Raw genomic sequence first — 22467 nt, 5'->3', positions numbered from 1 at the left:
TGGTGGATTTAATTTCGGCCCGCAGGATAATTTTTAATTACTATTAGATCTGGCCCACCGGAATATTGCACGCACACCTTCACTCAATCCTGAGGGTTTCCTCAGCTCAGAGCCTGACCCCAAACATTGATGAACTTGCACCCAAGATGAGATGCCAAGTATTTGGCTTGAACTAGCATCACAGAGCAGCAACCTGAGTTTCAATGGATGTTTCCTTCTGCACTTTTTCTCTCACAACAACAGGGCATGTTTGGTTTTTTCTTTGAGGGAAATTGTTTTTTGAAGCTGTTGTTGGCCTGTGGAAAAATGTAATCATAAGAAATGACTCCGAAAAAGCTGCAGATAGAGCCATAAGAAATGAATGCAACTGATTATTTAATGTTGTTTTTATAGGCAATCATAAGCTTTGTTAGTTCTAGGTTTACTACGTGCAATAAGTTCATTTCAATAAGTTTTGCAATAAACATTGAACCAGTCCGGCCATCGACTAGTACCCATTTTTTAATTTTGGCCCACTGTGTATTTGAGTTTGACACCCCTGCTTTAGCTCAATTAATTGTTGCCTGAGATTGTGTAGGAATTGTAGTAGCCATGACACTTCACTCTTCATTATCATTCATTTAGTACAATGTATTTATTTGATTCCACTTTAGTTTGTATCTAATTAGCATTCTTAATCCCCCTCTCTTTGTATAAAACGTTGCTTTAGTTAAATGTCCTGAGCCATAATGGGTGCATCATTATAGCTAAAAAATAAACGTATAGAGATAACACTGCCATCCAGTGGATATAATGAATAATTGACTTATAAACCACAACACATGTTATTTATTTCAATGTTATTATTGAATTGTTGTTGAGGGATATTCACTACCAAAAATATAGAGTTGTTAATCTTCGATATTGCTTTGTCAAACAATCAGGAAACCCACATGCTTTTGTTTTGAAAGTTTACAGGAAAAGTAGGCCTTATGTCTCAACTTGACAGGTGTCCTTGTTGTTGCCAGGGGCAACACAGGCACCAGGCGACGCTAAACGATAAACTAACTTGCCGTTTTTAGGAAGCTAAGTTAGATAGGTACCCTGGTAGGTTGAGGACTATTTTTTTTAATGTTCTGCGTTGTTTCAAGTTTGAATAATTGTCACTGAGTGAAAATGCCACCTAAAGCAGCTAAGAAGGGCTCAGCCAAAAAGCCCAATGCTTCTGGTGCCTCAGCTGTCGGCAAGAACTGGGAGGCTGGTCTCAGCAGAGCTCCGTTTGAAGAGGTTTGTTCTTTTCACTCGCTTCCTTTTTTCTGTTTAACGTACTGTTTATTTGTGTGTACAGTAAAGGTATCTTTCATTACATATTATAACTTTTAGAGTCCAAATTTACTGGCTATGCGCGGTAGTTAGCTAACTTTTACATGGTCCTTAGTAGCTAGCTAGCTAACATTTACGTTACATTGTTTAATGTTAATAGCGCTTCATTTTAAGTAGAACAAGGGATTTAAACTGGGTTTATATCCTGCAATTTGCTCCTTGATACACTTTAAGTAACGTTAACAAGGTAATTAGATTATTTGGTGGAAATTGTGTAGACAAACAAACAAACTTCCTGCGACATTTGTCACCTGAATAAGACGTAGCCATGGATGTATAATAAGAACGTAGCCTATAAGAAAATGCACAAAATATAAACATGTAAGCTTTTACTTTGAGGGTAAGACCGGAAGTGCCCTTTCTGTTTTTATATTTCTTGTTATTTGATCCTTTTATTATTTTCAAACCATGAAATGTATCCACTGGATTTTTTTCATGAAAAACGGACATATCCAATTATGAATGTAATGAATGAATTCAATCAAATAAAGTTGGGAGGGGAAAAAATCCTCTCCCAACATTTAGCTTTTTTTGTCAAAGTAATGTGCTGTGCAGCATCTTTGAACCTTGTTAATTAAGGAGAAGGATGATGAGAAATCAGTGACACAGTGTGGTTTTTTACTTGGATTATGTATTTCTTAATTTTCTTCAATACCATTTCCAGGAGTCATGGCAAGCCTGTGTGTCTCTGGTGGTCGGGAGAAGTCCAGAGGAGGAGAAGCTGACCCAGGCTTTGTCTGTAGCTGCACAGAAACCACAGCGCAAACTTTTTAGTTTGTTGACCTGGGAAAGCACTGTTGCAAAGGTAGTTTTAGTTCAGATCAAGTTCCAGAAACTGTGTTTATTGTATTTTTGTAGAACTCTGCAGTCATTAACTCTTAATACCTTGTATTTCATTCCTTTCCAAACGTTTTACAGATCCATGAACTGGGGAATCCCAAAGCAAAACGACCTGATGAAGCCCCCGTGTTTTATGAGGTGGGCTTTGGAATAAAGGTTTTTAATGTGTTTTGTTTCAGTCAGTCAGTGTCTTCTGATTGGGTGTTTGTGTGCTTAATTCCTCCTGTGTGTCTCCTTGTGACGTGATGTCTTGAGTAGGTTACAGAGCCAGCGAAGGTGCTCCTGGATGCAGGAGATGAGATTCCTTGTGACCTGATGGCAAATATACTGAAGTTCCAGCTGCTACAAATCAAAGCCAATGATCAGCAGAGGAGGGAAGCCGAGCAGGTGAGGAAAAAATCAGGAGATATTAATACAATTGGAGTGACTTTTTTTAAATCAATGTTATACAGACTATAGAGGAAGAATCAATTGGATTTTTCCGCATATTTTTAAGGCTGAGGAGGAGAAGGCAAACGTTGATCCTCCCTCTGTCAACAAGGACAAAGGAGGGGCTAAAGTCACTGACAAAAAGGGGAAGAGCCCACCCTCACCTGTGGGACCCTCCAAGGAGAAGAAGACAAAGCTAAAACGCAGGGATGATGTTGAGCCACCAAAGTATATAGGTAAAAATTCAAATTTCAACCACATCTGTTTTATTGTGTTGCACTGTTGGAGTAGCCTGGGACCTAAGATTTTCATCGTCATAACTACACTGCAGCCATGGGCGTAATTTCCACTGGGGTGGGGACAGGGGGGACATGTCCCCTCCACTTTTCAAATGTGTTTATTATTATATATATATTATATATAAGTCATCATGAACACATCTGTCCATCAGACAGAGGGCTGTGCCTCCTGTCATCATTAATGGACGTCTCTTTAAAATGACCGCTCAGAGGAGAGGAGTTCTCATTTCTCTAACCGCCTGCTGCTTCCCCTCCTCTCTCCTCAGTTCCCCTCCTCAGTCCTCCGCTCGCATCTCCTGTGGGCGGGACTAAGTATCGAGGATAGGAGTCGAGGATAGGAGTCGAGGAGGGGACATTTAATAATTGAGAAACCTCTAGAGAGAGAGACAGAGAGAGAGAGACAGAGAGTTACGGGGGTTGTTGTTAGCATCTGGTGCTAGCTCGGAGCTAACGGAGATTAGAAGCCCCCCCCCCTAGAGGATGTGAGGTCATCACAAATAAAACAGGCTCACATGGAGAGGATACTAGATAAGTGTGCGCACTCCTTACACTACACATTTTTCTTGGATTAGTTAACACCATAGTCCCTAATATATTTGTAGAAAGGCAGGAAATGGAATTAAATCGAGAACAATGTTTCATTGCGGAGGACCCCCTGTTTTGTGTCCCCCCCCACTTCTCAAACCAAAGTTACACCCTTGACTGTAGCTATGTACGTATGACTAATAAAAGCTTTGAACCTTGAACGTCTGTGCTAACATTGTGAGAAAATACTGCAATGCACAAGACGACTTTGGCTACGTCTGCAGTATATAATTGTAGGTGTTTATGATGAATTAACTTGTGTGTCTGGGCATAGATGACGAGCCAGAGGATGGACCTCAACACTACATCCTGCTGCTCGGCTTCTTTCAGCCCCACCTGATTGGAGCACTTGATGCCTTAGGTGTTCATGTAGCCAATGTCATTAAATTGTGTTCGGAGCACACACAAACTTCTGAGGAGCAGCAGGAAGTAAGTCCCTTTGGGGGCAATGAGCAGACAACTTCTCCAGTTTTGGATTCAGGTAAAGGGCCTTCGGTATTCAGTAAGCACTTAATAAGGCACTTTTACGTGCTTTTACAAGTATATAAGACTATAAATGAATCATGCTTCTGTTTTGTTTACAAGCTATAATGTTAGTTTTTTACTTCTGGCAAATCATTTGACTTAATCATAAAATTAAGGATGATCATTATCTTGCTGAACAGAATGTGTATGTAAAATAACTTTTGTTCGCCATAGAGCTGAGTATCTGCAATACAAAATGTCCTTGCAGTCAGGACTCTATATCTTATTTTTCCAATGTATTATGTGTTGTTATCAACATAAATATCTCTTCTTTCGTGTATGCCTGCAGCAGAAGTTCATGGTCGTGCAGAGTTGGATTTATTCTGGTCCGGTCTGAGACCAGTTTTGGACAGCGGGCCTCCCCAGTCCAAGCTCCATGATGTGGTTCAACTTAGCTACATTGCTCCAGATCTCTGTTCTCACACACAGAACCCTGACGCTGAGGTGAGTTGGGCCTGACAATTTCTTTCTGTTTCAATATATTCTCAATGAAGCCTGCTCTTTACCATTGCACTGTATGCTGTAAAAGGTCTGTGTGTGGATTGTGAGTGTGGGCATGTCATTTATGGTCCTACAAGATATAGAAGGTTTGAAATCGATCCCTCATTATTTTTTGTTGATTTCATTGTGTAGAATATTTAACACTATTCTTTTTTTGATCATTTCAAGGCCTTCTCTATCTGTCTTTTTTTTGTGTACTGTCTCTAGCTTTTAATGTTTTATAATCACATTTTCTTTTTTTTTGACTGTGTGTCCAGCTGGAGATTGGAAACCAAATCTTTGAAGGTGTGGCCAATCTCATCTATGACTGTCTGAACTGGCGCCTACAACATCAGCACTACCTGGACAACATGGAACTCTTCAGTGTACCCACTGTTGTTGTGATGGATGCTGAGCCTGCAGAGGTACACATTTACACACATATCAGTCAGTATACCTACCAACAAACAGTTCAGTCAGTGCCATGTACAACAGTCCACTGGGGATGCTGCTGAGGGGCCACTTTACACAAGGCATTGTTCATTGGTAGTAAAATTGACACTGTAACCCCAGTTAAATACATTTAGTTGAGACTTTGATGGCGGGTATGGGGGAAGAAGAAATACTTAAGTATCATTGCATAAATACAAGAATAAACACATATGGAAATACATGTAATCATACATACATATAATTATAAATAAAAATAATTATTTCACTATTCAGAAATAATTAAAGGCCTAAATAGATTTATGAAAGTTGATATTAAACAGGACATACATTTCTTAAATGTATTTCTAGATTTTGGTGACACTTTTGTTGTTCATTGTAACCTTCATTTGCCTTTTTATTTGGGTCCACTGCACTTTCCCAAAGTTCGAGGTTGCAAATTCATGCCTTGTTTTGTTGACTAACATTGAAAAACTCAAAGAACTTCTAGAGAAACTGCAAACGTTCATATTTGAGGAATCAGTCAGTGTTGGTTATATGTGTTTTTCTTCACCCTCATATTGATTGGTACATTAAAATGTTGCCAAGTACATGTTCATTATGTACTAGAGTAGTTAGAAAAGTATTTCAAAGCACAGCAGTGCCATCTAGTGGACTAAAACAGAAGTGAAACGGAAAGCATGCTCCTTCACTCAGACACTCGTTGATACCATACATCCATGGTTGATACCTGCAGTAATGGTGGATAATTAACAGGACAGCTCTCATGTGCTTTTTTCTTGGTTGTTTGCATTGAGGAAACTATGTAAGTACTTGTTATTTACCTGCTAAATGCCTTTTCTGTAATAATATTAAGTTCCTTGTTAAGATTTCGTCGAGTTTTAAACGTATTTTGCTGTAAATTGGTATGACGCCACAGCTAATTAGCCTGCCGTATTTCTGCCTTCATCCAGGTTGTAAATAATTCAAGTGTTTTTTTTTTAAGTTGGTTTATGTGTTTAACACAAAAAATAGCTTTTGCCTCATATGACTGTATTGAATCACCTGTTGCTAGTTATTAGTTATATGCACGTCATGTTTCTGTCGTAATTCTAAGTATAATTTTAAGATTTCGTCGAGTTTTAAACGTGTTTGGGTGTTAATTCGTATGACACCACAACTAGTTAGCGGACCCAATGCCGTGTTTCAGCCTTCCTCCATTTTGTTCATAATTCATTATTTTTGTGGCAGTGTAATGTGTTTAACAGAAATAATAGTTTTTGCCTCATCATATGATAGTATTGAATCACCTGTTGCTAGTTTTTAGTTATCTGCACGATGTTTTTGAAGTGGAAAAAGTGCCAGGCAGCTACGTCGCTCACACATCGTGCCGCCTGCAGTGCTGGACCTGGTCGACAATTAACAGGCTCTCCATTTACGCTTCATTTGGGTTGTTTTGCACTGAGGAAACTGTCAGCTTATTAACCTTTTAAAGACATTTCCTGTTATAATTCTAAGTTAATTGTTAAGATTTCGTCGAGTATTAGATGTTTTTTGGTGGTAGTTGGTACTACGCAGCAGCTAATTAGCCGACCCATTGACGTAATTCTGCGTGTCTTCAATTTGTTCATCATTCAAAGGTGTTTTTTAGATTTGATAATTTGTTCAAATGGTTTTACCCTGATCTTACTATATTGCATCGCATGTTGAACATTTTAAAGTATTCACGATGTTTTTTACTCTAAAGTGGGCCAGCCAACTCACTCAGACACGTGGCACCTGCTGGAGAATTAACGGGGTGGCTGTCTATGTGCAATATTTATTTGTTTTGCCTTGAGGATGGAAAACGATGTTACTAATAATTATTTACCTGTAAAACACATTATGTGTTCATTTGCAATATTTCGATGAGTCTCAGCCGTTTTTTAGTCTAAATTGGCCTCATGCAACAGCTACTTAGCCAACCCATGATTTAGCATTTCTTTAGTTTAATAGGTTTTTCAATTTTGTGTGGTTGATGTTTTTGCCTAATTTGCAATTTTTCTTGATGAAGCCTGTTTCTATTTCTGTAATAAATTACATCTGCAACCACTAGAGGGCGACAACAGGAATGTATGCAGTATCTTAAATATGGGATATCAATCAAATATTTGTTTATTTTGTTTGTTTTTCTTGTGCCAGGTTGTGCCAACCCCTCTCCCCGTTACTCCACTCTCCAAGAAGAAATTTGTGCGAGAGGAAACTTCACCAGACCAAGGTTAAACTTTTTTCTATAATCAGGCTGTTGGTGCATGTAAGAGTAGAATTGTCTGCTCTTTATTTTTCTTTTATTTCATCAACCTTCCCAAGGAATTTTTTTCAGATCTCAAGCTGTCTTCATGGTTTCATTTTTAAAGGCTTTTATTTTGAAACTTTTTATGCATTGGTGGTTCAGTGGTAGAATTCTCGCCTGCCACGCGGGAGGCCCGGGTTCGATTCCCGGCCAATGCAACACATTCTTTTATGCGTGACGGGATGAAATGAGAACACATTCAGATGAATGCATTTTATTATATAACTAATGATACAGCGCCGCATTGTATAAAATGGGAACTGCACTGAGTGGATCTCATCCCTTCCTCGTTAGTATAGTGGTCAGTATCCCCGCCTGTCACGCGGGAGACCGGGGTTCAATTCCCCGACGGGGAGGAAACATTTATGTTATCTTTGTAATATTATTACATTTTTCTACACAGGTGTTATAAAGAGTTACCGGTGCATTCACGGTTTTCTGGTTTAGCAATATGGAGGACGGTATGGAGGACAGAACATGACATAAAGTATACATAAATAAATGTATGAATAAATACAGGAATAAATAAATGTATGAATAAATATAGGAATAAATAAATGTTTAAATAAATGTATGAATAAATAAATAGGCTACAGGAATAAATAAATGAGGAAATAAATGTATGAATAAATAAATACATAAATAAATAAATGTATAAATGCACCGGGAGCCTGCTCGCGGCGCGTCCCGGCGCGCACCGGGAGCCTGCTCGCGGCGCGTCCCGGCGCGCACCGGGAGCCTGCTCGCGGCGCGTCCCGGCGCGCACCGGGAGCCTGCTCGCGGCGCGTCCCGGCGCGCACCGGGAGCCTGCTCGCGGCGCGTCCCGGCGCGCACCGGGAGCCTGCTCGCGGCGCGTCCCGGCGCGCACCGGGAGCCTGCTCGCGGCGCGTCCCGGCGCGCACCGGGAGCCTGCTCGCGGCGCGCACCGGGAGCCTGCTCGCGGCGCGCACCGGGAGCCTGCTCGCGGCGCGCACCGGGAGCCTGCTCGCGGCGCGCACCGGGAGCCTGCTCGCGGCGCGCACCGGGAGCCTGCTCGCGGCGCGCACCGGGAGCCTGCTCGCGGCGCGCACCGGGAGCCTGCTCGCGGCGCGTCCCGGCGCGCACCGGGAGCCTGCTATTGCAACATCCAACAATGACAACTGCCTCACGAAACGCTATGTTGTAGCGTTAATGAACTAAACAATTTAACAAAATTGGTTGTCAAAATACCTATACCACAAGACAATGTGATTGTATGTCTTACTGTTTTGTTTTTGTTTTTTATAAAGCAATATTTTTAATGGCCCGAGCGGGCAAGTGGAAAGTACATTATGCTGGCCCGAGGTGTCTAAATAGTGCTTCCGGGCCAGGGGGCCATTTATAATGTCCAGCCCTGACATGCCATATTCAACACAGACTAGTGTGTTCAGGTGTAGTTCTCAGTGAACCATGTTTTTAAGTGAGCTGTGAAGGTGGTATGTGTATGTATGTATGTCTTTGATTCGAGTGAGTAGAGTTCCAGTTTTGTATTGCTGTGACCGAGAATGATGACTCACCAAAAGTACTCTTCCTGAATGGGACTGATAGGTCGCCACGTGTGGAGCTTCTAGTGGTTAGGGAATGCTCCGGTATTGGGACAAAATTAACATGGGATCACTCCGGTCATTGTACGTACTTCGTCTCACTGAAATATTAACGGTAAGATTGAATACAACATCGACCCAATTTCTCCGGTCAGTGACGGGAGAGTTTTGAAAGTGACAAAACACTGTTTTCACACATTTAAAAACACTTAAACAATTAAACAATGTTTACCCAGGATTCAGGCACCTTCCCTGGCTTGTAAAATGTGGTGATGTGCCCTGGAGGTATCAGACTATTTAAAACATGTATACCCAGGATTCAATCACTTTTCATGGCTTGCAAAGTGCTGTGAAGCAGCCTGTTCTCTGGGTGCAGTCTGGGTGCAAGAGCCATGCACTGCAAGGAGATCTCTGGGTGTGCTCTGGGGCTCTCACAGGCAGCTTCTCTCTGGCTGCTCTCTCCCTGTATTCACAGCACTTTTACCCAGCTTTCACACACTTATTCCTGGGTAAGAAAGCCATGTGCATCACCCTGGATCTCTGCCTAGTAGTGCTGTAGCGACGCGTCGACGACTTCAAAATATCGTCGACGACATATTTCCGCGTCGACGCGTCGCTACACACACGTGGGTCACCCAAAGCAACAAGCAGTTCGCAATCGCACTTCAAACACAATGGAGACTGAAACGGCTACCACCTCCTCCTCACAGGATTGCGCACGAAGCCCCCAAACGAAAACATCTCGCCCTAGGTCTTCAAAAGCATGGGAATATTTTAAAGTTAGTCCAAAACGCAAAGATATTTATATATTTATATCTCACTGAGACTGCTGCATAGCCTAGCAGAAGCAGCAGCTAGCTGTGGTGGCTACCGTTAGCAGCTAGCATTTGCTCTCCGATTTTTTACATAAAATGGAATTATGGATTATAAATTCAATCATTTTTTTATACATAGACGTTAAAAACCTATGGATTAACCGATTCAGCCGCGTTTTTTCTCATTTTAATGCCATTGAACACGTCTTTTGATCAGATTGACAGCTACGGTGAGACGATCTCCCTAGAAGCTCTGTGAAGGTACGTGTTGTGATGACTGTATTTGCTTCCCCTGTCGCGAGTCCGGATCACTCAGTGATGATACTATATACCTACATAATCTGTGGAGTCTCAGCTTTAATCGGATATATTGTATGTGCAGCTACGATAAGTAATAAGGGTACTTTTATCTTGAGTTCTGTGCCAATGTCCGTTAGCATTTTTCGCTCAGGGGTCATTTAGATGCTTCTTATGAGACTTGTGTTTTGTTTTGGTAAACATGGTTTGTATCGTCAATTAGCTGAGATTATTTCCGTTAATCTGGTATAACACATTAATAGGTTCTTAAATATTAAAATCCCCTGAGACACAGTATCGTGAAACATGTTTTTTTTTAAATTACGTTTTTTTTACATTACGTTTTTTATGAATTGAACAACAGAAAAATAATCGTTAGATTAGTCGACTAATCGATCAAATAATCGCCCGATTAATCGTTTTCAAAATAATCGTTTCCCCCCAGCACTACTGCCTAGGTGCCTTTGAGTGTGAGACCCTGCTTACAGTCCGTGGTTTGGGGCTCTGTGAGGGGCTACAAATGGGTGCTTTTCCCGGTGTATTTCATGGAAGTCTGACATAGCCTGTTTGCACATGTCAGGGAGAGATGCGTGGTGCTGTGAATAAGGCCGAATATGGATGCTGGTGGGCGGACGGTAAAGCACCACAAAATCCACCCCCCCTTTAAGACAACCAGGGGCATGAGATTCTGTAGGGTGTGAACATCTGGGTTTAGTCCGTGGGGGAGTGCTTAAGTCCGGGGGCCCGGGGTCTCACGGTGTGCGATGTTATGGAAGGGAGCATGTTAGGGAGATATGCTGGAGCTGCTTAGTCCGTCGTTTGGGGCTCTGTGAGGGGCTACAAATGGGTGATTTTCCCGGTCTATTTCATGGAAGTCTGACAGAGCCTGTTTGCACATGTCAGGGAGAGATGCTGGAGCTGCTTAGTCCGTCATTTGGGGCTCTGTGAGGGGCTACAAATAGGTGACTTTCCCGGTCTATTTCATGATTTTCGAAATTCTCGAAAAAACGACAGAGTGCCAACGGAGGAGGGGCTCCAAAAAGCGCAAGTCTTCGGCGCTTCGGGCGGAAGCCCCGGACACTTTTTCACTCCCCCGTTGCACTTTACAACGGAGAGGGGAATCGAGACCTCCCTTCCTCCGTCAAAAAAATTCATTCATCTTTTCCAAGCTACCATCTGCACGAAATCGGAAACCCGGATTTTGAGAGCACTTAGAAAAAAAAGGGCTGTTTCACATCATGGAGGAATGTGTCCGCTACATGAGTGCTTTGGCTCGGATACAATTGTTGCCTGGAGGACCCCCAATCATGGTTCTTACCAAACTTTAAGTTTTTGAACTGGTCTCTGGATGAATGCAAGGGGAGTTGTCAGGGAATTATGAGACACTATTTTGGGATACAATTTCTCCATTTTCACCCCTTTCCTCTGGTTCTCCCAAAAGATAACTTAGAGTTTTTCTGACTGGAGGAATGTAAGGAGAGTTGTCAGGGGACTCTACCCGCCTTAAGAGACACTATTTTGGGATACAATTTCTCCATTTTCACCCCTTTTCTCTGGTTTTCCCAAAATATAACAGTTTTTTCCTGATTTCTCACTGATCGAATGACAAACGCGACCCGCCATCGGAGGGCCTCCGCCGGCCTCGTGCCGGTGCTCTGGCGGTCGGTTCCTCCGAACTGCGGGTTCGACTCTGATGGCTGGGAGGGTGTGCTGCGTGGGGGAATTGATGGAAGCGCACCACCAGGAGTGGAGCCTGCGGCTTCATTTGACTCAATACGGGCAACCTCACCCAGCCCGGACACGGAAAGGATTGATAGACCATTTTCTAGCTGACACTGTTTCTAATAATACTTTATGATGTGCTGACAGCCAGTCCACCACACAATAAACAAAAACGGCTGTCTGATACCCTGGATGAAAGTACCCTCTCTAAGTGCACTATGTCTCGGATATATCTGATGCCTGGAGACCCCCCCAGCCTGGTTCTTAACTTTAAGTCCAAACTGGTCTCTGGAGGAATGCAAGGATAATGCAAATAATTTTAACATTATTCAGGCTCAGCTCTCTGAGCTTAAGCTTCTTTTAAATGTGGATAAAACCAAGGTAATGCACTTTTCGAAAGCTAAAGCTAAAAATACACCAGAGACTACTTTGGATATTGTAACTACGCAAGGAATACAACTTGAAGTGGTTACCTGTTACAAATACTTGGGTATCTGGCTTGATGACTGTCTCACTTTTAAACTTCATGTCAATAACCTGCTTAAAAAGCTGAGGGTTAGGCTAGGTTTCTTTTACAGAAATAAGTCCTGTTTCTCGCTTGAGGCCAGGAAAAGGCTAGTCACTGTGACCTTTTTACCTGTGCTGGATTATGGTGATTTGTTATATATGAATGCACCTGCCAATTACCTGAGCAAGTTAGATGCTGCGTATCACAGTGCACTGAGATTTTTGACAAATTGTAAAGCACTAACGCATTACTGTACCCTGTATACCAAGGCGGTTATGCCATCACTTACTGTACGGAGGCTCAGTCACTGGTACTTTTTCATTTACAAAGCCATGTTGGATAAACTACCATCTTATATCTGCTCCCTGATCTCTCTGCGAATTGAAAGTACTTATTGCCTGAGATCGCATGCTGTGGTTTTATTAAATGTGCCAAGTGCTAGGACTGTCTTAGGGAAGAAAGCTTTTAGATGTGCAGCTCCACTAACATGGAACAGTCTGCAAAAAGAATGGAAAATTACCAAGCTAGTACCACTACATGTTTTTAAAGCTCGGTTGGATGCTACAAAATCAGATGCTGTTGGTACCTGTACATGTGGTTAAATATGTAAATTGTAATCCCTGTACATTTTGCTGTATGATGTCCTTTTGTTGTTCTGTTGTTTATGTTTTTATGTCTTCTTGTGGAACCTACTGCTGCAGGTCTCCCTTGAAAAAGAGATCATTGATCTCAATGGGATTTTACCTGGATAAATAAAGGTTTTGAATTGAATTGAAGGGGAGTCGCAAGGGGACTCTTCTTGCTGTTTGTCTTGTCAAAATTGAGGGGTGTGTTTGAGGGGAGGGCCCTGGCTGTTTCGGCAGCCTACGCTCCTCTCTTCTCTCCCTCCCCGAGACCAGCTCGTGCTCCCGCTGTAAAAGGCAGGTGCGCGGGCACCCACTGCCACTCACTCTGAGCCTGGCTCCCGAGCAGCGCGTTCTCCCCGGCAGTCCGCCAGCAGATGAAAAACACCCACCTCTCCGCCTCTTCCGAGGGACGAGGGAACCGCGCGGGGGGGTCTGCTGGAGGCGCATGCCGGGTGCTCCGTCCTGCGTTTCACCGGGACCCGGCTCCAACACTCGGAACTCTGACTCCAGCGCGGTGTGGCGGCCTCGCCCTGGCCGTCTACCGTGCGCCCTCCGGGTACCTGACTCCCCTGCCTCCTCCGGGGGCAGGTGTGAGGGGTTCAATGCCTCCCCCCCCCCGCTGCGGCGAATGCCGGAGCGGGATGGAGCGCCCGTAGGTACTGTTGTCCCCACGTTACCATGTTGTCTGGAGGATAGGACCGAGAGATGACATGCTCTCTACCCAAAACAACAGATAAAGCCAGAAATCTAGGTGTAGTCATGGACTCTGACCTGAGTTTCAACAGTCACATTAAAACAGTTACTAAATCAGCCTACTATCACCTAAAGAATATATCTAGGATTAAAAGACTAATGTCACAGCAGGATTTGGAAAAACTTGTCCATGCTTTTATCTTCAGTCGACTGGACTACTGCAATGGTGTCTTCACAGGTCTCACTAAAAAATCTATTAGAAAGCTGCAGCTGATTCAGAACGCTGCTGCTCGAGTTCTCACTAACACTAAGAAAGTGGATCACATCACTCCTGTATCAGGATCGCCCATCCGATCGAGTGAGCGGGCGGGATCTTCCATTTTAAAGTGATGTTTAAAACTCAGTTAATGGGGCTCATTCACTGGCGCTTCCACAAACAGCCAACATAATTATTACATTCAAATGAAGTACATTATTCAAGTTTACATTAACTAATAACTTTGGATAATATATCCATAGACTGTATATAAATATATAATAATAACACGGGAGAAATGAGCGGAATTGCGCTCTCGTTTCCTCTCTCCCCCTCTTTCTCTCTTCTGATAGCCCGTATCTCGTGCAGCTCACTGATCCAGTAGTACCCGACAGTGAAGAATAAATATATTTATAATTAGTTTAGGTTGTTCCAAAGGTAGATAAAATAGCTAGACTACGTGTGTTAGGTCTAACTTGAAGTGTGTGTCACCGGTCAGTCACCGCGGGCGGAGATCCGGGAGAGCTTTCAGACGGAAACTCTGTAGCATACATTATATATTTACTATTTAGAGCAATAAAAGTAACTATTCTTAACACAGCATTGCAGAAATATAATTAAGACCTGAGAAAGCATGAATTGACAACTGTTTATTTATCGGAAGGCAACGAACATATCCAACATTCCATTCTCAGGGCATGTATATTTTGAAGAAACTAATAATAATAGCCTATGCTCGGCTAAAGTGCAGTAGGCCTCTATAGCAAATATGTTAGCCTTCCTATGGAATAAAAGCTAAATGTGCACTGCTCAACACTTTTTTCAAATCAAAAGAAACCATTATAGCCTATATAAAGGCAATACAAATCAATGCCAATAGAAGGAACAAAAAATACATTTCAATAGACGGAACAAAATACAGGGCCTTTCTAAAAATAAGCCTACTTCAAATGTAGACAATATTTAAATGGAAACAACGAAAGACTATAGCCAAATAATATAAAACATTCCTCCTCAACATGTAGGCCTACATGTTTTTACAACCTGCCGTGGCTATTCTTTAGGCCTACTTCATGCGCATCAACGGCAAGTTCTTGTTGATGAATATAAGCATCTCCGCATTTTTGGAAGTCAGCCTGTTCCTCTTTTCATCTACAACATTCGCTGCTGTGCTGAAAAGTCGCTCGCTATCTACACTTGTGCACGGCGCGCTGAGGTAGGCTCGTGCAGCTTCTGCGAGTGCAGGGAAGCGGCTTTTATTGTCTTGCCAAAAAGCAAGCGGCTGTCTGCTTCGTGGGAGAAGTGGCTCTGACAAGTAGAGATTCATCTGCGATGCATATTGACTGCTGTCGTTGCTGCCAGCACCATGTTCCACATCTCCATCCAGTAATTCCTCATACATAGCCTGCAACGTGCCAGCTCGGGGTAATTTCTCCGGGGGCTCGGAGCCGCTCGCCTCCGAACGTTTCTCATGCTGTTCTGGGCTGGAGTCTGAACGGGTGACCAGGATACCCAAAAGTAGAACACGTAGCTGTGGCTTAAGTGCGTCTGGGAAATATCGGTCTTTGTACCTTTTTAACCAAAAAACGAAACAGAAAACAACACTATTATTTATTTTATGTATTTCTGCAGGTTAGGTTATTTGCAGGTTTATAGCCATATATAGCCTACATTGCACAACTCTTAAGTGTTTTTAAAAAAAATTAATTCTAAGAAAATTGAACTTAGTTAATTTTATGTAATTTGGCCTGCATAACATACATATTTACGAAGTAGGCCTAGGTCTATTTGTTTTCTCACCTCGGATCCAGAAGTGTGGCAATTGCATACAAGCGCTTAGACCAAATGTTGCCGAATCGCCTCTGGATCGCTTCCAACAAGGTGGCTTTTGACGTTTTCACGCCATGGTCCGTCTCAGCTGTTGTCTCAAGGAGACGCGTAAGAGCTCTAATGGATGGTATAACATCTGCAGCAGATGCAGTTGATGAGCTGATCTGTTGCGTTAGCTCTTCGAATGGTGTGAGGAGGGAAGACATATTTTCAATCAATTTCCACTGATGGCTGGCGAGCGTTGAAGGCAGGTCATAGTCAGCTGCATAAGCAGATAGTGCCCGTTTCTGTTCAAGTAAACTCTGCAGCATATACAAAGTACTATTCCACCTTGTGGCTACATCTTGTTGTAGTCTTTTTGTAGGTTGGCCAAGTTGGTGCTGAATAGTTTGGAGTCGTGAGTATGCTAATGGTGAATGTTTAAAATGACCGACGATCCGTCTCCCTGCAGCTGTCATGTCAGAAATGCTTCGCTGTGACAATACTCCCTCGTTCACAACGAGCTGGATTGTGTGTGCCATACAGGGTAGGCTGGGTAAATCTGCATCCTTCATGGCCTTTACCATGTTTTTTGCGTTATCCCTTAGAATAACGTGGACCTTTTCTGTGGGAATTCCCCAGGATCGGAACATCTCACGGAATGCAGCAGCCAGAGCCTCTGCTGTGTGTGTGACCCTGGGAATTCTTGACACTGAAGAACAACGTTGTGTGGTTTGAAGTCCTGATCAATGAAGTGCGCAGTTAAACTTAACATGGACATGGGACATGCACTCGAGCTCCAGATGTCACTGGTAAAACTAACTGATGTGACATTGTCCTTTTAAAATGCTGTCTATGTGTGTATACACTGTTTGGTATAATTGCGGCAGGCATACGTCTGTGAAATATTTACGCCCTGGAAGGATATAGCGTGGATCCAAGGTGGTAATAAGTTGTCGGAACCCGGCATCCTCCACTACAGAAAGAGGCTGCTGATCAAGTCCAATGAATTCCATTACCTTTGCTGTTATTTCTTTTGACTTCTTGCTGTCCCTGCTATAGGGTTCCTGCCGTTTAAATGTTTCACTCACTGTCAACTGAGTGGATGACGGAGGTTTTACTGACTTAGCGCTGGCTTGCCTTTCATACTCGCCGTATACTTTGATGTGATGAACTCTCAAATGTCGAATTCAATTTGTGGTATTAAATTGTCGTTGTTTTGTTCCACCACGGGGGATTTCTGCTGCGCACTCGTTGCATACCGCTATTTTAATGTCCGTTTCGGACACCTTGAAATATTGCCAGACTGGTGAAGCCATTTTGTCCGTTTATTTTGCCGCGTCCAGAGAAAAAAAGTGTTATGTATTTCACGTCATCATTTTACGTCATGCGATCGGCTCTCGCGATCGGCATGTTTAGAGGGCACCGATCGATCGGTAGAGAGTGAATATCGGCCGATATCGATCGGTGACCGATCGATCGGAGCATCCCTAGTTATTATGCTCCAAATATCTGGAACAAACTCCCAGAAACCTGCAGGTCCGCTGCAACTCTTACTACTTTTTAAATCCAGGCTGAAGACTTTTCTTTTTGTCGCTGCTTTTAATTGAACTATTCATATCTTAGACTGCACTGCAACTCTTGCTACTTTTAAATCCAGGCTGAAGACTTTTCTTTTTGTCGCTGCTTTTAATTGAACTATTCATATCTTAGACTGCACTGCAACTCTTACTACTTTTAAATCTGAAGACTTTTCTTTTTGTCGCTGCTTTTAATTAAACTATTCATATCTTAGACTGCACTGTAACTTTTATCCATGTATTTTTTCTTTTAATGTTTATTTGATTAGCTTTTCTTTCATTTTCTTAATGTCTTTCATTTTTTGTAAAGCACTTTGAATTGCCTTGTGTTGAAAAGTGCTATATAAATAAACTTGCCTTGCCTTGCCTTACCCCGGTTACAAGTCACTATTTTCGGACCCTTTCTTTGCTTTACCCCTGTTCTATCACTCTTTCCTCCTTTGACCATAAAACGTGTTTCCTGCTGGGGTACTGCCTGGTTCCGGGGCACCCCAAACCCTCTCATGGTCGGGGCACCATGAATTGATGCATCGGACCCAATGTTGCCATCACCAGCCCCGCGTTGGTGCGGAGGTGGGACCATTTAGCCAGGTGGTAACCCAAGTCCTCCCTTGGTCCGTGTACCAGGCATTGAAGCATCGAACCCATTGTTGCAATCACCGGTTACGCTAACGCATATAAACGGAGAAACACAAAATAATTGAAATACAATTCTCTGTTTCAGTAAGGATGTCGTCCGAAAGCCCGGTGTGCAGCCTCTTCTATCTGGCTTTGAAAAAGCACCTTAAGCACAGACATGCAGTGTGTAACTTGGAGGAAAGAGGCATCATTCTTAAAATGGCTAGTGGCAGAATAAATGTTCGGATCAAACCCTGTCCCAATTTAGAGACAATGGACGTCCATTCTCGGGAGACGTCTGACAGTGGTGCGGTTACCCAAAGTGACAGACCTAATTTTACCTCTATTTAGAGGCAATGGACGTCCACTCTCAGGAGAGAGACCTCCAGCATGTGTCTCTGAAATGGGGACTCAGGTTATTTCACACATTCAGGACAGAGACTGGGGAAATCACCTCTCTGTGGCCCCTCCAAGACCCCCAAAGGACGGACTACAGACCTCCAGCATGTCTCCCTCACATGGGCACTCTGCTTATTTCACACCTCCAGGAGAGAGACCAGTAATGGCACCTCTTTCTGGCCCTACACAGAGCCCCAAACGACGGACTGTAAGCAGGGTCCGACACTCACAGGCACCTAGGCAGAGATCCAGGGTGATACACATGGCTTTCTTACCCAGGAATAAGTGTGTGAAAGCTGGGGAACAGTTATGTGAATACAGGGAGAGAGCAGCAGTGGGCTGTGACCCAGAGAGCTCCTTCCAGCACCTCGCTCTCCCACCCAGAGGACAGGCTGTTTCACAGCACTATGTAACCCAGGAAAGCAGCTTCAATCCTGGGTATGTCAGTGTTAAAAAGTGCATTAAACTGGTTTAATTACCCAGGAATAAGTGTGTGAAAGCTGGGTAAAAGTGTTGTGAATACAGGGAGAGAGCAGCAGCGGGCTGTGACACAATGTGTACACTGGGTCATTCAGAATGTGATATTTCTGAATAAATAGCACATTCTGAACATATGTCAAACAGAGATTCCTATTAAAAGTTATCAATTAATAGCAAGATTTGACATGGGCAAACAGCCTGTGTCCTGTGAAATAGCCTATGTCAGACTTCCATGAAATACACCGGGAAAACCACCTCTTTCTGGCCCTCACAGAGCCCCAAAGGACGGACTAAGCAGCTCCAGCATCGCTCCCTGACATGAGCAAACAGGCTATTTCACACTACCAGGAGACAGAGCGCGAAAACCATCTCTTTCTGGCCCTACACAGAGCCCCAAACGACGGACTAAGCAGCTCCAGAATGTCCCCCTGACATGAGCAAACAGGCTATTTCACACTACCAGGAGACAGAGCGCAAAAACCCACCTCTTTCTGGCCCTACACAGAGCCCCAAACGACGGACTAAGCAGCTCCAGAATGTCCCCCTGACATGAGCAAACAGGCTATTTCACTCCTCCAGGACACAGACCGGGAAAAGCACCTCTCTGTGGCGGCTCACAGAGCCCCGAATGACGGACTAAGCAGCTCCAGCATCTCTACCTGACATGCGTACTTCCATAACCTCGCGCACCTTGGGTCCCCGGGCCCCCGAATTTAAGCACTCCCCCACGGACTAAACCCAGATGATCACACCCTCAAGAACCTCGTGCCCCTGGGAACCTTAAAGGGGGGGTGGAGTTTGCGGTGCTTTATCGTCCGCCCTTAAGCTTCCTACAGAGGACACGTGACTACCAGACATTCAGACACTTCTAGGTGATCAGGGGCATGCTTGTATGGAAGTAATTCATTTTGCATCAATATTCGGCCTTATTCACAGCACCACCCACCCTCCTATGGAGGATGTTCTCATGCCCCTGGTAACACTTAAAGGAGGTGGATTTTGTGGTGCTTTACTGTCCGCCCACCAGCATCCATATTCGTCCTTATTCACAGCACCACCCACCCTCCTGTGGAGGATGTTCTCATGGCCCTGGTAACCCTTTAAATAGTCTAATACTACCACTGCACTTTACAAGCCAGAAATAATGTTTAAATTGTCGGGAAAAGTGTTTTTAAACGTCTGGAAGAGATTTTTAGCCTGTCATTTTGCAAGATATCATTTAACATTGAAGCTCTCCTGGAGATGGACAGAATATGTCAATTTCCAGGAGAGCTTCAATGCTAAATCATATCTTGCAAAATGACAGGCTAAAAGCCAGGAATAAGTGTTTCAAAGGCGGGGAAAAGTTGTTTAAAATAGTCTGATACCTCCAGGGCGCATCACCGCATTTTACAAGCCAGGGAAGGTGTCTGAATCCTGGGTAAACTTTGTTTAAATAGTCTGATACCTGGCACTGTATCAACCCCTGGGAATCTTCAACGTTATTAAAATGGTTTTTTATTTATTTAATTATCACATGATTTTTACAAAAACAGTATACACAATATGCATAATAAACATAATAAAAACATGATAAAAACATGATTAGCGGGGGCCCGGGGGCCATATTAGCCGTCTAACTTGTACGGTGCACCGAGGGAAAAAGGCTGAGTCCACGGCCTCTACCCCCACATCAGGAGTATCAACCGGCCCTGAAGAAGAGGTATCGCTGCTCTCCGCCCCTGAGTCCTCTTCGGAGGTATCTGACGGCGGTAGAACTCCTTCCGATGATGCTGCTGCAGCTGCTGCCGCCCTGAACATGGAGCGGATCTTCAATCCCTCCTTTATTCCAGGCGTATTCGCGTAGAACCGGTCTGCAGTGCTTACGTCATGACACATAAACCTGGCGAGAATCGACCTGCTTTCTGGATCTTGGTGATGCTTGATATTGTCAGCCAGGGCAGTGTGCAGGATTGTGAAGGTGACGGCTGTTTTCTAGCCCAAGCCCTCTTCAAGTGAGCGTTCAGGTGCCTGGAGGCATGCTTCCCCGTTGTGAAAAGGAAGAATTCATTATGAGGACAAGCCCTCTTTTATCCCCATCCACCGCATGACCCAGCTAAACTCCTTTACTGGAAGCACCAGCTGTGCTTCGCCACTTGTCTTGGCAGTCTTGTGATCTTGCACATGGATGATGTAGCCCTCAGCAGTGCCCCTTCTGTCCGCCTCTAACACCTCAGTGTTGGTCATGTTTGCGTACACACCCGGACGGTGGCCATACAGGAGGCTCCAATGGAGGGTTAGATAGCCATATAGCAGGTACTGGGTGATTGAGGTCGGGTTGCAAGCCATCAGGTCAAGTAAATCAGGGATGCGCTTCTCAGCGGCCGCCAGCCGATCCAGCGACAGACTTTTTCAAGTCGTTCATGTTGGCTTTCACCTCTGATGATGTGGGTCATATCAGACTGGGTGAGCCTGCACCCCCGGAGCTTTGACTCGGACAAGTACCTCAGGAAATGGTGCACATTCTTCAGGAACAACAGCGATGTGGTGACCGCCTGGCCCGACTTTACAATATACTCGCTCCAGCCACGGACCCTCTCCATGTCTTTCAGGAACAGCCAATCTGACAGCCGGTTAACACCATGGGCCATGAATACGAGGAAGTTCTTTATCCGGCTGACATTGGACAGACAATTTTCTTTCCGTTTTACTGTCGGTGCGACACCCTCACAATGATGTCTGAATGTACGTCTCCATGCTTTGAGGCAACGTGATTTCACGCATGGTATTCCCCCGTCCCTTCCTAGTGGACCAGTGAGGAGAGGGCCAGTCCTTAGCCAGATTAGCTTTCAGCTTATTGTAGACGGACGCACGGGTCTTCTGGCATACAGGGGTATCACTACCAGAGGCTACTGGGGAGCGCATGATAGTCTTGACCGGGGTTTTCAGAGGGGTCTCATTACAGGAGTCTGCTGGGGAGCGCATGAGAGTCTTGACTGGGGTTTTCAGAGGGGTCTCATTACAGGAGGCTGCTGTGTTTATGCCGGAGGTACTTGAGATTGACAGGCCCTTAAATTGTATACATTATTCCTCTTCCTCAAGCACAGCAGCAGTGACACTCTGCTGCTTGGGTTTTAGCCCCTTTTTCAGCCTCATCAATGAGGGCATCCTTCTGAGCCCTCAATGCCACATCTTCCAGCATCACCTGCCTGCAGTCCTCTTCGTCACACTCCGTATGTGGGGAAAAGGGTGGAGGGTGCACCGGGTATTCCGCCTCATTGTCTATATCCAATGATGTAGCCATTCCAATGATGGGATTAGTCTGTCTGAGGTCATGGAGCAATTGCAGGGCCACACTATGCTTCAGCCTTGCCAGGACCTGATGTGCTTCATCTCGGGATAACTCAGGGTGGCCATGAGTGACATGACGGTCCAGTTTCTTCCCAGCATACGAACACCCTGTGATGGGTCAGGGAAGCTGTCCGACTGAAGAAGGAGGCCTTCAGGCAGGGGTAGACATTAAGGGTAAAAATGGGCCTCTGGGCCAGTAGATTTTCATTATCACTGGCCCCACCATTGTAACCACTGGCCCAAGAGAATTCGTCCAAAAAAATCGACTCTAATAATGAAGAAAATGAACACATTTGTTGCAATAGTAATTTATTTACAAACTACATTACTACTATCCTACAACATTTCAATCGTCAGTTCTTCCTCATTTTCCTCCTCGGTCGGTTGATTTTGCCGTCCTCCTGATGACCAGGCTGTAAAGAGAAGCCTCTCTCACATGCTGCGGTACTGACAGCCATTGTTAGGTAGATCTGGGCAAAGATGCCTAGGTT

General features: G+C 44.1%; 1 protein-coding gene and 2 non-coding genes across 4 annotated transcripts in view; all 3 read left to right on the top strand.

The window, feature by feature from the left end:
- The first annotated feature begins 1022 nt into the window (after positions 1 to 1022).
- Positions 1023 to 22467, top strand: part of spag17 (sperm associated antigen 17) — an 88132-nt gene continuing 66687 nt past the window's right edge. Inside the window, exons 1-9 of one of the 2 annotated variants that reach the window (XM_034225300.1) lie at positions 1023 to 1266; positions 2027 to 2167; positions 2281 to 2340; positions 2461 to 2589; positions 2699 to 2867; positions 3790 to 3996; positions 4333 to 4484; positions 4799 to 4945; positions 7131 to 7206. In XM_034225300.1, coding sequence (XP_034081191.1) covers positions 1156 to 1266; positions 2027 to 2167; positions 2281 to 2340; positions 2461 to 2589; positions 2699 to 2867; positions 3790 to 3996; positions 4333 to 4484; positions 4799 to 4945; positions 7131 to 7206 — 1192 coding nt within the window. In that variant the 5' untranslated portion in view covers positions 1023 to 1155. Of the gene's footprint in view, positions 1267 to 2026; positions 2168 to 2280; positions 2341 to 2460; positions 2590 to 2698; positions 2868 to 3789; positions 3997 to 4329; positions 4485 to 4798; positions 4946 to 7130; positions 7207 to 22467 lie in introns of both variants that reach the window. The other variant, XM_034225216.1, reaches the window with a different exon arrangement.
- trnag-gcc lies at positions 7369 to 7439 on the top strand. Its single transcript has one exon. It is a non-coding gene; the product is annotated as a tRNA-Gly (tRNA).
- On the top strand, positions 7566 to 7637 carry trnad-guc. Its single transcript has one exon. It is a non-coding gene; the product is annotated as a tRNA-Asp (tRNA).

Source organism: Gymnodraco acuticeps, unplaced genomic scaffold (genome assembly GCF_902827175.1).
Source record: "Gymnodraco acuticeps unplaced genomic scaffold, fGymAcu1.1, whole genome shotgun sequence".
Classification (NCBI taxonomy): domain Eukaryota; kingdom Metazoa; phylum Chordata; class Actinopteri; order Perciformes; family Bathydraconidae; genus Gymnodraco; species Gymnodraco acuticeps.
The sequence above is the reverse complement of the archived record's forward strand: the minus strand, read 5'-3'. Positions and strand labels throughout refer to the sequence as shown.